The sequence below is a fragment of the Polypterus senegalus genome, chromosome 15, assembly GCF_016835505.1.
Source record: "Polypterus senegalus isolate Bchr_013 chromosome 15, ASM1683550v1, whole genome shotgun sequence".
Taxonomy (NCBI): domain Eukaryota; kingdom Metazoa; phylum Chordata; class Cladistia; order Polypteriformes; family Polypteridae; genus Polypterus; species Polypterus senegalus.
Window position 1 is genome coordinate 56,443,707 of NC_053168.1, and position 14,749 is coordinate 56,458,455.

The 14,749-nt window shown below is 37.5% G+C and overlaps 1 protein-coding gene across 3 annotated transcripts in view; it reads left to right on the plus strand.

The window, feature by feature from the left end:
* The window catches only part of snx13 (sorting nexin 13), a 220,710-nt gene that overhangs the window by 56,156 nt on the left and 149,805 nt on the right, over positions 1–14,749 (plus strand). For all 3 annotated transcript variants that reach the window (XM_039736162.1, XM_039736163.1, XM_039736164.1), the window contains exons 5-6: positions 8,291–8,412; positions 14,198–14,325. In XM_039736162.1, the coding sequence (XP_039592096.1) occupies positions 8,291–8,412; positions 14,198–14,325 (250 nt within the window). The remainder of the gene's footprint in view (positions 1–8,290; positions 8,413–14,197; positions 14,326–14,749) is intronic.

Below are 14,749 nucleotides of genomic sequence, written 5' to 3' on the forward strand. Positions count from 1 at the left end.
ACTGGTTGAGCCACCCTTAGCAGCAATAACTGCAATCAAGCGTTTTGATAACTTGCAATGAGTCTTTTACAGCGCTCTGGAGGAATTTTGGCTCACTCATCTTTGCAGAATTGTTGTAATTCAGCTTTATTTGAGCTTTTTAAGGTCATGCCATAGCATCTCAATTGGATTCAGGCCAGGACTTTGATTAGGCCACTCCAAAGTCTTCATTTTGTTTTTCTTCAGCCATTCAGAGGTGGATTTGCTGGTGTGTTTTGGGTCATTGTCCTGTTGTAGCACCCAAGATCGCTTCAGCTTGAGTTGACGAACAGATGGCCGGACATTCTCCTTCAGGATTTTTTAGTAGACAGTAGAATTCATAGTTCCATCTATCACAGCAAGCCTTCCAGGTCCTGAAGCAGCAAAACAACCCCAGACCATCACACTACCACCACCATATTTTACTGTTGGTATGATGTTCTTTTTCTGAAATGCTGTGTTCCTTTTACGCCAGATGTAACGGGACATTTGCCTTCCAAAAAGTTCAACTTTTGTCTCATCAGTCCACAAGGTATTTTCCCAAAAGTCTTGGCAATCATTGAGATATTTCTTAGCAAAATTGAGAAGAACCCTAATGTTCTTTTTGCTTAACAGTGGTTTGCGTCTTGGAAATCTGCCATGCAGGCCGTTTTTGCCCAGTCTCTTTCTTATGGTGGAGTCGTGAACACTGACCTTAATTGAGGCAAGTGAGGCCTGCAGTTCTTTAGACGTTGTCCTGGGGTCTTTTGTGACCTCTCGGATGAGTCGTCTCTGCGCTCTTGGGGTAATTTTGGTCGGCCGGCCACTCCTGGGAAGGTTCACCACTGTTCCATGTTTTTGCCATTTGTGGATAATGGCTCTCACTGTGGTTCGCTGGAGTCCCAAAGCTTTAGAAATGGCTTTATAACCTTTCCCAGACTGATAGATCTCAATTACTTCTGTTCTCATTTGTTCCTGAATTTCTTTGGATCTTGGCATGATGTCTAGCTTTTGAGGTGCTTTTGGTCTACTTCTCTGTGTCAGGCAGCTCCAATTTAAGTGATTTCTTGATTGAAACAGGTGTGGCAGTAATCAGGCCTGGGGGTGGCTATGGAAATTGAACTCCCTAAATAATAAAATCCATCATTTAAAAACTGCATTTTGTGTTTACTTGTGTTATATTTGACTAATGGTTAAATGTGTTTGATGATCAGAAACATTTTGTGTGACAAACATGCAAAAGAATAAGAAATCAGGAAGGGGGCAAATAGTTTTTCACACAACTGTATATATATATATATATATATATATAGCTGTCAGGTGAAGGACTATGTTTATGCAAACGAAGATGAGATGGTCAGGGATAGACTAGTGTTTTGCACAAACTCAGCTAAAGTGCCAGGTCTTAGCTAACATTAAATAAAGCCGTGGACATCGCAAGATCGCACGAGATAGCACAAGCACAGCTGAGAACCTTCGATGCATGTACTCCGAGCGGCTCATGTGAGACACAGTACACAGAGAACAAGCAAGAGCTCCAAAGAGCGCTGAACAAAAAACGCATTACACAATTGAGATGGCAGCAAAAGAATATGAAGCGAGTGACGCATACAAGCATATTCATATGTGCACCTACTGCGGAAACGAAGCACAATGGAAAAAGTCAATGTCCAGATAAAGGAAGATAGTGTAAAAAATGTTGTAAATTGAAATAATTCGCTATAGTTTGCAGGACTGGGAAAGGTAAACCCGTGCATGCAGTGTGTGATGTCTCAGATAAAGAGGAAGGCAAGCTGTTTATTGATGCAGTAAGAGAGGAACAACCCTCTGAAACTGAACAAACCTTTGAGGACATATCAATAGGAAAGCATGGTGTAAAGCTTAAGTTTAAATTAAGTTCATAGACACGCTGGCGTTTGTCATGCCTACAACGAATACGTTATTTGCGAGATACAAGTTTAATGAGAAGACGCAGGGTATAAACGAGACTTTTGATCACTTTGTAATGGAGTTAAAATTGCTGTAACGGAGTTAAAATTGCCGGTGAAAGACTGTGCTTATGCAAACGAATAGGAAAGCAAGGTGTAAAGCTTAACTTTAAATTAAGTTCATAGACACGCTGCCGCTGGCATTTGTCATGCCTAAGACGAATACGATATTTTCATGAGAAACAAGTTTAATGAGAGGACGCAGGGTATAAATGAGACCTTCGATCACTTTGTAACGGAGTTAAAATTGCTGGTGAAGGACTGTGCTTATGTAAACGAAGATGAGATGGTCAGGGATAGAATAGTGTTTGGCACAAACTCAGCAAAAGTGCGAGACAAACTTTTAAGTGCCGGGTCTGAGCTAACATTAAATTAGCCGGGGACATGGCAAGATCGCATGAGATAGCACAAGCAAAGCTGAGAACCTTCGATGCATGTACTCCGAGCGGCTCATGTGAACTGACTGTGAACACAGTACGCAGACAAGAAGCAAGAGCTCCAAAGAGCGATGAACAAAAAACGCATTACACAATTGAGACGGCAGCAAAAGAATATAAAGCGACTGACGCATACACGCATATTCATAAGTTCACTTACTGTGGAAACAAACCAACACGGTGGAAAAAGTCAGTGTCCAGCTAAAGAAAGACAGTGTAAAAAAATGTGGTAAATTGCACCACTTTGCTAAAGTTTGCAGGACTGTGAAAGGTAAACCCGCGCATGCAATTTGATGTCTCAGTTAAAGAGGAAGACGAGCTGTTTATTGATGCAGTAAGAAAGAAACAACCCTCTGAAGCTGAACAAGCCTTTGTAGACATATCAATAGGAAAGCAAACTGTAAAGCTTAAGTTTAAATTACGTTCATAGACACGCTGCCGCTAAATATTCGCAGGCAAATCCACAACTTAATACCAGGAATGCCTGTTAAACATCTTGGATTCATGAGTACCGATTTGGATAGTGATCATTTTGATGAATGAAACCTGTTATCTTTACAACAGTTGACAACGAAGATGAGATGGTCAGGGATATTATGTTATTTTTAAAATTTTTCTTTTTCATAACTTCTTTAACACACTACTACTCCGCTGCGAAGCGCGGGTATTTTGCTAGTATTTATACTCAGCAAAAAAAGAAATGTCCTCTGACTTTCAACTGTTTTTACTTTCAGTAAACTTAATGTGTAAATATTTGTATGAACACTAAAAGTCAACACCATAAGACATAAACTAAAAATGTTTCACAATGTGACCCTGAATGAAGGGAGGCTCAAAATCAAAAGTACCAGTCAGTATCTGGTGTGGCCACCAGCTGCTTGAAGTACTGCAGTGCATCTCCTCCTCATGGACTGGACCAGATTTGTCAGTTCTTGCTGTGAGATGTTACCCCACTCTTCCACCAAGGCACCTGCAAGTTCCTGGACATTTCTGGGGGGTATGGCCCTAGCCCTCACCCTGCGATCCAACAGGTCCCAGACGTGCTCAATTCCTTCGACGATAAACACGTATCCATCCATCACCCCTGGTGAGACAAAACCGTGACTCATCAGTGAAGAGCACTTTTTGCCACTCCTGTCTGGTCCGGCGAAGGTGGGTTTGTGCCCATAGGCAGCGTTGTTACTGGTGATGTCTGGTAAGGACCTGCCTTACAACAGGCCTACAAGCCCTCAGTCCAGCCTCTCTCAGCTTATTGCGGACAGTCTGAGCACTGATGCAGGGATTGTGTGTTCCTGGTGTGACTCGGGCAGTTGTTGTGGCCATCCTGTACCTGTCACGCAGGTGTGATATTCGGATGTACCGATCCTGTGCAGGTGTTGTTACATGTGGTCTTCCACTGCGAGGATGATCAGCTGTCCTTCCTGTCTCCCTGTAGTGCTGTCTTAGGCGTCTCACAGTGTGGACATGGCAATTTATTGCTGTAGCCACATCAGCAGTCATCATGCCTCCCTACAGCATGCCTAATGCACGTTCACGCAGATGAGCAGGGACCCTGGGCATCTTTCTTTGGGTGTTTTTCACAGTCGGTAGACAAGTCTCTTTAGTGTCCTGCATTTTTAGAACTGTGACCTTAAATGCCTACTTTCTGTAAGCTGTTAAGGTCTTAACGACCATTCCACAGGTGCATGTTAATTAATTGATTATGGTTAATTGAACATGCATGGAAAACATTGTTTAAACCCTTTACAATGAAGATCTGTAAAGTTATTTGGATTTTTAAAACATAATGAAATGAAATACACAGTCCTGAAAAAGGGACGTTTCTTTTTTGCTGAGTATATATATAATATATAACACACACACACTAGGGGGCTTTGCCCCCCTGCTCGCTTCGCTCGCCTATGCCTGTGTTTGGTTAATCGGATATACGATTTTAATTTTTTTTTTCTTTGGATTTGTTTCAATTTCACTATTTGCACTTTTACTTTAAAGCTTCATTAAAAACAATATTTTTAGGAGACACATTGTGACAATGCAACATATAACTGCCCGTGAGTGAATATTGTTTCTGTTTCTCTAATAAACAATCCGACTTTTTCTAATGTTTGTCCCTGTGGTTTATTGATTGTCATAGCAAAAGCTATTCTCACAGTAAACTGTAAACATTTTAATACGAATAGCATATCACGTTTTCTTTTGGTGTGTAATGTTATTCACGGAATATATACATTACCTTTCTTTTTGCCTGTTAAAATTTGCATTGCTTCTCCGTGATCATAAATATACACCTTACTGAATTGTGTATTCTTTGAAATTCAACTTGTCGTTGCTTTAACTGTTGCGGGACCACAGATTCTCATAGCATCCATTATTGTGTAAATCCACGTTTTGTGCATATAAATGATGTGAATGTGAAAAGACTGTACTCTTTGCCTTTTATTTCTGACCTCGATTTTTCCTGCTCTTTTTTCAGTTAAACCAGGTTCTAATGATTAATCCCCTTTTGTTTTGCGGTAATGTGATCTTTTCTATCTTTTCTTTGATTCTGTAGCGACTGACATGATAAATTGTCACAAAAGTTATCCTTCAACAATCGCTGACTCCGTAACCTCAAACACAACTTTCTAGCACCCTCTCCAATCCCTCATCCCCCGGGTCTCGCCTCCCCATACTGCATCAATCAATACCCCACTATCAGTCCTCCGTGCTGTACTCCGCCCTCCCTCAATCGGACCAAACAGTCACTTAAAACCAAAAAGGCTGCAACCTGGCTGGGACGCTGCAATACTTTAGAATTTTACTGGTTTCATAATCTCTTATCTGCCTTTTTTTCTCTCCAGTGCCTTTGGGTGTCTGTTCTCTGTATTGTCCTTATACGCTTTTATATGTGTTGAGAGCACAGGATGTGTGTGCACTATGTGCTTTTACACGACTGACTGTTTTTTTGATGCATGTGCTCTTGTATGATATCATTTGTGAGTAGGGCGTGTCTTACAAGAATTTCATGTTCCACGTCCCCGTGAGACGGCCCTGGCACAGTCTCTTGGCACCAAGTCTCATGTTTATGGTCCACATGAGACGCTCCGTGTCAAGTCTCTTTTGTCTCGTGGGTCTTTTACATGTCTTTCGAGAACTTCCGAGAAAATCACTTATTGTCTCCTTGCTTTTGCATTCCATGATTTCTTTTTATAATTGATAGATATTTATATATATATTTATATTTATCATATAACTATATTATGAGGGGCCATTCAGGAAAAAAAGAGTGGTTCGTAAATATATAAATTGGTTCAGATATGTATACACTGGTTTGACTATATACATTAGTTTTAATACATCCGTTCATATTATATATATATATCGGTTCAAATATGTACATTGGTTAGGATACATTGGTTTAGATATATACATTGGGTTGAATACATCCATTCAGATATATACAGTAATCCCTCCTCGACCACAACAATATGCTCATATGGTTATTTTTATATATTTTAATCCCTTATAAACTCTCCCACACTATTATAAACATTTCCCGCACAGTTATACAGCAGAAACCCTTTGTATTCTCTTAGATATTAGGTAAGATTCGTTGAAATTATGTATGTAAACACACTGGTTTTTATACAGTAAAACCTAAATATTATTTTAAAGATATCGAATGTCTCCGATATCACATATGTTATAGCCATTAAGACAGACAGGCCACCAGCAATAAATACGTACAATGCAGGACCTTACTCTTATTCTGTGTTAATTAATGTTGACTTATGTTTATTTTTTATTGTGTCTTCTATTTTTCTATTCATTTTGTAAAGCACTTTGAGCTACATTTTTTTGTATGAATATGTGCTATATAAATAAATGTTTGTTTATTGATTGATTGATTGATTGATTGATTGAAGAAAAATTGTATACAGTAAAATGACACGAAGACTTGTCCGATAACGATGAGTTTAATTTTACTGCACAACAAAGGAGAGCGTTACAGCTCTTCTAAAGGAACCACCATTATTCTTCTTCTGGCAGTCTTCAAGCCAAATCCCTAAAGCAGATTCCGTCCGGACTACCGCCTTATCACATCCACTTACAACTCGTTTTGCGCCCTGGTTAAAGGACACTGCGGCCGTAGATCTTATATTCTTTTGCTCCTTTTTAAATAAAAAGAATCATGGACTTATTGATGCCGTAATGGCGTTCTGCAGCGGTGTAGCTGTTCCCTTCCTTCAACATATCCAAAATGTTTACCTTTTCGCCAATCGTTAGAATCTTCCATTGGTGCTTGGGCACTGCCCCTGAAGCAGTAGCAGGAGCAGATCGTTTTGGAGTCATAGCGAAGGGCTTGACTATGCACGAAGATAAACACAAAAGAGCACAAAAGTTAACTCTTTCAGTATCAACGTGTCTCGCTGTGTAATGAGCGAGACAAGACTTTCTGGTTAACGCAGCGGAATCGAATTCGACTCTCCGTCGCTGAGCCAATCAGCACACAGGAACATAACTGCATGCTCTGATTGGGTAGCTTCTCAGGCATCCGCCAATAGCGTCCCTTGTATGAAATCAACTGGGCAAACCAACTGAGGAAGCATGTACCAGAAGTAAAAAGACCCCTTGTCCGCAGAACCCCGCGAAGCAGTGAAAAATCTGTGTTATATATTTAGATATGCTTACATATAAAATTTGCGATAGAGTGAAGCCGCGAAAGTCGAAGCGCGATATAGCGAGGGATTACTGTGCATTGGTTGAGATATATATAAATTGGTTTGCATAGATCCGTTCTGATATATACAGTTGTGCTTGAAAGTTTGTGAACCCTTTAGAATTTTCTATATTTCTGCATAAATATGACCTAAAACATCATCAGGTTTTCACATTGTCTCATTTTGTTTTATCTAATTTTTTTGTTTTCTTGAAAATCATTCTGCTGTAACTGAAGAAAGTTAACTGATCCAATGTAAGTAAGAGTAGGTGTGTGCAAGAGTGTGTACTGTGATGAACTGCGATGAACTGCGGTCCATTCCTGTATTAGATTCTGCTTTAACACTTGAATCACTGAAGCCTACAAAAAAAGTTGTAATGCCACCTTAAATTCCTTCGCACCTCGTCAGCAGCATCTTTGTTTTGCAAAATTAGCACAAGCAGTATGTAGTCTGGTCACTCATCCCCAGTGAGGCTGCTGAAGTTAGGTCAGAATCTAGAGTCTCTTTATCTGGGATTTAGGTGTCTAGAATTCGATTGATATTTGAGCTTGAGTTTTTACTCATTGACCGCAACATGTAAATTGAATGATTTTTTTATCTTTGGTTTTATTCTTGAATAAAAGTGCACTTGTTTTATTATACCTTTTGTGAAAGTCTTCACACATTATACAGTAAATGTCATTATTACTCTAACATGGAAAAAGTTTCTGTTTTAGTTATGTGTTTAACATCTCTTGCCTCACATTTCCTGTCATCCAACATTTATCTAAATCATTGTAGACACGGAACACACATGAAATGCATGTATTCCAACTGACAATATATTATTTACCCTATAAAATTCCAGGCACCTCACACCCAGATAAACAGACTTTTGAACTAGGTGAACTTCAGCTGCATTTGTGTGGGGGTGGGATAGCAGGCTGTTTGCTATTTGTGCTGAGTGAAACATTTGCAAAACAAAGATGCTGATGAAGAGGTACAAAGGAATTTAAGGTGACCCAGCATCTTTTTGTAGAATTAAGGGATTCTAGTGATGCTGGGTAAGCTCTGATGCGTACAACCTGAATTTGATAAAGTGGGTTTAAAAATAGCTTCACAACAAAATACAGTATGTATAATATGTTATGATTTGCTAATTTTATTAACTGTACTTTTTTTTAAATAGGTTATCCAGTTTGCCCTAAGAGACTACATCCAATATTGGTATTATACTCTAAGTGATGATGAATCATTCCTACTTGAAATCAGACAGACGGTACAGAATGCACTTGTTGAGTGTTCTACCAGGTATATCTTAACAGTGATTATCATTTTTTAAGTTAAACATAAAAATGTATTCAGTGTGTTATTTCTTTGCTATTACTTAACAAGTTCTTAAATTTGTGAAGTGTGAGATCATTTCCAACCTATCATCTGGTTCTTGCACTTTTTTATAATGTTAGAAGTAACCAAAAAAAGAAAATCTTAGCCAAATAGGGACAAATATATATATTTTTCTTAAAGGACACAATTATTATGAGTTTATCATGTTAAGTTCAGCAGTAGAAATAAAGGTAATGTTGAATATTATGATGAAAATGGCTATTCGCAACTCTGCAGCCTGAAAACTCTCACCCTGGTAGTTTTAATATTATCAACTCAGGAGTTACCAAAATGAATGACTTGTTGACTATTTAATATTTGCTATTTAGTTATGATGTGAGGCTTAAGTGGCTAACCAAGTTGGCAAGTGTGCTGATAATTATCCCTATGTAGGGAAAGAAGATACCAGGACCACTGATTAGCAGCCTGTGCCTGCTGAAATAAAGTGAGTGCATACTGTATGTCACTTGGCTGAAAACTTTAATGATTTTCCCCACATAATTGACTAGAGTAGACTATATTTGGTCTAAAAAGGAGTTCACAGACCCTCAGCTTCATTTTGCCATGCAAGAGTTATTTTAATTTATTGGTGGGGACAAGGGTAGGGGTTGGAAGTGGAAGACTTCTGGGGGAGGGGGGAGATAGACAGGAGTGACAGAAGAGTTTAACCATTTCCAAATTCAATTCAGAACATAGGTCCAGGGATTTTTCTCTTAGGAGTAATGTTGTGTGCATTTTTCCGTACCATATAAGCCTGAATAGAAAATGATAAGTATTGCTTTCAATTTAATCTTGTTCTCATACTCTGCATCAAAGCTCATCCTATCCTGCAGCATGTCTTCTGGGAAATTAGCAATGGAAGAATCTCTCACATTTAGTTTAATATGCAAGGTAGTGAATCCAGGCATGAATTTAATATGGGAACCTTCATGGGTAATCTTTTGATTTCTTGTTGGCCTCAGACCTACAGTATAGCCAAATCTTGTTAAATGATAATCTTGACAGGTTGATTAGGCTTGAAGAGATACTATAAACCCTTTCAATTTGCAGGGCCATCTTTAAAAACTATATTGACCAAATCCTGGCTGGAAGTTGTTGGTTGTTTTATTCCATTCCTTCAACGTCTCCTTTAGTTCTATATTTTTCTACTAGCCTTTCACATCTTTGTCTATCAATTTCATTTTAGGCATTTTGATTTCTTTATTCAAGGCACAGATTTGACTATAAGAAATGCATCTTATTTGTCACTGTTTATTGCTCCAGTTTAATGCTGCCTTCGTCTGCTCTCAAATCATCAAAGGGGATCTGCATTTTGTCATTCAGCACATTTGTTATCGACATAAGATTTTGCATGACCTTCCAAAAAGAAGACTCTTTCTCAGATGAGTTTGCAACAGGTCTTGTACAATTCATAGCAGAACAAATGGGTATACTGGCCAAGTGTGTCATCTTATACCACAGCTGGGTAAATGGAGTAAAAATTTATTACTTAACAATAAGAGGTTTAGATCTTTAAGAGAAAGAATACTGGGAGTTTTTGTAACTGTTGCACTAGACCACATAGCATTGAGAGGCAGCTATGTTACTCCATTTTAGATGTTTTAAAATTGTGTGAGATATCAAGTTAGATGAACTAAGTAGATCAAATTAATATCATTAGAAATGAGTCCAGTTATTTTTGTGTGCCCTACATCTCATAGAAAAGGATAACAAATTATGCAGAGTTTGAAAATCACCTTATTAATAAAAGTAACAAAACTATAAATGAGCAAAGTTTACTGTGAGTATATAAATGAAACAAATAGTATATTTTATAATATGGAACACTGAAATGGCAACCAATCATTTAAGATGCTTACTTAATTGGTAAATCTAGAACTCCTTAACAGAGATAGTTAAAAAGTAAATAATCAGAAAGTATGAAAGTCCTGCTTCACCCTGGACAGTCTTTGTTTTGTACAGACTTAAGTTTCACATGTAAATGAAAACATATCCTTTCTTTACTCATTTTTTTCCCCATTCTCAAACAAAGAATTTTTTGTAATATTTAAATTTTTTCCCCAAATTCATTCCCTTTCTAAACACTGTGTTTTATATTTCTTCCAGTAACCATTAAAGCTTTTCTTAGATCCTTTGCATCCCGAAAAACTAATGCTGCTTTGAAGTGAAGATGACCATTGTGAGTCATCTAAAAGAGCGACTTAAATCCTATAGATTTTTCCTTCCAACAAAGCATTTTTCCCATTCATGGCACAAAAAACACAGAAGTATAGCTTTTTAATAGCTTTTTCATATAGCTGACCTTGTTAAAGTACTAATAATGCACCTTTGTTTTCCCCTGTAATGTAAGATTTGTCTCGATACATGCTTTCATGTGTTTTCCCTCTATTCATAATATTTATAAATGCATTTGGGTGTTATTTGTTCAGGTGATTTCTTTTAGGAGTTTCTTCTAGTCAAATATTTTTCCAGAAGGTAAATACTGAAGTTATTAGTAGAAATATTGAGTTATGCAAGTATGCTGGTTTATGACTGTAATATGGAACAAGAACTTTCTTCTGGTTTTCCAAAATACATTTTATAAAGCTTGTCATACATGACAAATATGATTTTGAGGATAACCACAAACATTCATGGACCACCAAATCTTAGCACAGGAGATCCAGCCTGATGTGGCTAATTTCAGAGCCATTCTGGTAATGTCTAAATGACATCTATAGATGTCTTTTATGTAGAAAGTAATCTGGAAAGATTTCTTACTAGGTTTGCCGTGGAAAGACAGAAAAAAAAGTCATTTAGAATGGAACAAAAAAATTGCAAGTCCAAAAGGCCGCCCAGCCCCCAATGGGCATTCTACCTACTAAATTAAACCTCTTAATTTTCATTCTTCATATGATAGGATTTGATGAAGTATGGCTTGAGACACCTGCCTTCATTCCATCATCTCCGGGGGCTGTGTGGTGCTTTGATCAGGTGGTTGCACAGATCACCACTACAGAAGAACCAGAAAAGACATCAGGGAATACTAGGGATTAATACAGATTTCGGATCCATGAAGATTGTGATAATTCTATACTCCTATTAGGAATAAAAATGAAATGTAGCTACAAATAAGCCATATTAAAATAATGCGTTTTTAGCAGTTTTTTTTTTAAATGTTTCACAGTATTAGCCTGGCAAATATCTGTAGGTAAAATATTCCAGATTTTAGGTGCATAACAGCAAAAGGCTACCTCACTGCTTCTTTTGGGCTTGGCTTTTAGAATTATAATCAGACTTCCATTTGAAGATCTAAAGTTATGACTTGCAGAGTAGGGGACCGGCATTCTCAAATCTAGGACTGAGCAAGACTTTATAAAGCATTACTAGTATTTTAAAGTCAATTCTGAATGACACAGGTAGCCAACATTACCACACTAAACTTCTAAGATGTTCTCAAATTTTCTTTGTCTAGTTAAGATTCTGCCTGCTGCATTCTGCACTAATTGCAACCGATTTATGTTTTCCTTAGGTAGTCTTATTATTGAATGCATTGCATTAATCTAGTTGACTAAAAACAAAAGTGTGAATTAATTTTTCATCATCTTGTAAAGTTATAAGATGTCTAACTTTTTTATATTCCTTAAGTGAAAAATTTCAGTCTTTGTCTGTCAGTGAGTACCCCTAAATTCTAAACCTAAGGGATCAAGTTTATTTCCAATGCCCTCTCTATATCCATGTTTGCCAGTCACTAAGATTTCTGTTTTTTCCTTACTTAGTTTGAAAACTTTACTACTCATCCATTTGGAAATACTGCTAAGACATTGGATAAGAGAGCCAAGAGCATCAGGGTCATCAGGCATTATAGATAAATAAAGCTGTGTGACGTTTGCATAACTGTGGTAGCTCAACTTGTGCTTTGAGATAATCTGACTCACTAAAAGCATGTAGATTGAAAAGAGCAGTAGACCCAGGATAGATCATTGTGGTACACCATTTACAATATCATGGGTCTTCGAAGTACAATCCCCACATCTAACAAAGAATTTTCTTCCTGTTAAATATGACTGAAACCAAATTAAGATACTACCAGAGAGACCCATTGGCTAAGGCAATATATAAGAATACTGTGGTCTATGGTGTCAAATACAGTACTCAAGTCTAAGAGAACAAGAACAGATACATGACCTCTCTCCGCATTAACCCGTAAATCATTTACTAATTTAACTAGTGTGGTTTCTAAAACCTGACTAAGTTGTATGCGTATTCAGGTAAAAATTAAGCTGAGTAATAACTGCCTTTTCTAGAACTGATGTCTTGAAATTTGTCAAACTGAAAAACGGAGGTTGACAAAGTCCACCTATAGTATCCATTATATATATTTCTCTTCTGGTTCATCCTGCTTCCTCTTCGAAACCGGTCCCCCCACACGCAGCCCACACAGCATTTCTTGATTCCTATTCTTCCTCTTCCAAACCCTTCCCCACGCTGCTTGCAGCCTCCCATACACCCCCACACCGCTTTTCTCAATTCCTATTCCTCCTTCTGACTACCGTGTTACCCGCTCCTCTCTCATGACCCCATTGGTGTCACATCCCTGCCCTATATCAAGCCTGACCATGTGACCTTTCACTTTAGCCATGTGTGCGCCTGGGAGTCTTTTCCGTAGCCTGCTACAGGAAGGTACTCTCTCGACCATTGGCATTGGTTTAGCTCCTTGCTATTTTCGTTATACTGCGATGGTTGTTTCCTAAGCCTTTGTTATAAAATGAACGACAGTATCTTCTCTGTCGATGGGTTTTTGTGCAACATCATCTCTATTCCAGGATCCGGCAACTGCCTGTTCCTATCAGTGGGTTATTTCTTGACACAAATGGTTGACGAAGGCAGTGCAATCTCACTATTACATAGGGCAGTAGATTTTGTTTCATCACATTTGGACAGATTTTGAGACGTTCTTCCTGTCGTTCTTTCGATTGCAAGTCGAGTTATCACAACAAGTCATGAGTACTATCAATACATGGCAACATCTGGAGTTTATGGTGGTGAAGCTGAAATTCAAGCTCTTTCCGAGATTCTCCATGCTACCATTGTCATTTACTTCAAACACAACCCCAATATCCCGCCTTGCATTACGTTTTGCAAAGATTTGCGTTAATCTACAACAGCCAGTCTTCAGCCACAGTCAGTTGTACGTGGCTTTTTCTAGGGTTAGATCTTTCGACTCGTTATCTGTCATCTCCAGCAAAACACCTATTCACAACTGCGTCTTTCAAGTATTTCTTTCTTCTTGATTTCTGAATTCCTTTCTCACCGTTTTCTGTTCTTATTCTTACACCGCCATATGCTACGGTCGGCGTTGGCTAGTTATTAATAATGTTAAAAAGAAGATACAGCTCTTAGAAAGGGCTGATTTAGCTTATCTTGTTGCTGTAAGGTGAATAATAAGTTATATGTCAGGTTGTGTAAACAATTTCAATTTGTTGCTGACAATTTTTTTTTAAACTTTAACAAAAAGGCAACAAAACCTCAGAAATTAACCATAAATGATTTAATGTTCTGAAGAAGAGCCAAGGGAACTAAAGTTTACATTTTAATTTTTTATAACTCCAATTATATTTCATAAAATCTGTGAAACTTTCATATACATTTTGTAATATGTATAACTAAGTTAATGTTTTATGTATTTTCAGGACTTTATTTATATATATATATGTGTACATTTTTTTAGATCCAAAGAAGTTGACTGGCAGCCTTATTTCACAACAAGATTAGTGGATGATTTTGCTACTCATCTTCGTGTTTTCAGAAAAGCCCAAGAAAGAATGACAGAAAAGGAAGATCAGAAGCAACACAAAGGTATTTGTGTTACTCTTACTATTGATAAAATATTTAAAAGGATAATAACATTTTTAAAAGGTCACAATATCATTACAAAATTAATTTGTAACTGCATAATGACTGTTTCTAATTGAATTAATTTAACTTATTACATGGCTTGATTTGTTTTTTGTTTGTAAAACTTGTTTAGATTTTATTTCATTATATGTGTATACACACACAAATACAGTTTATTCTTAAAATGCTTACATTTTATTCCATTAGACATTTATTTTTATTCCTTTATTTGCCAGTTTTTCTGAATGCCAAATAAATTGTTCTTGCTAACAGTAAGAGTTAAAAAAATAAATGGTAGGCTGGCATTTCAGTTATTTCTCCTTATTACACTTCTATTTAAGCAGGAATTTGTCTCTTCTGCCCCCTTTAATACAAAACTGATTAC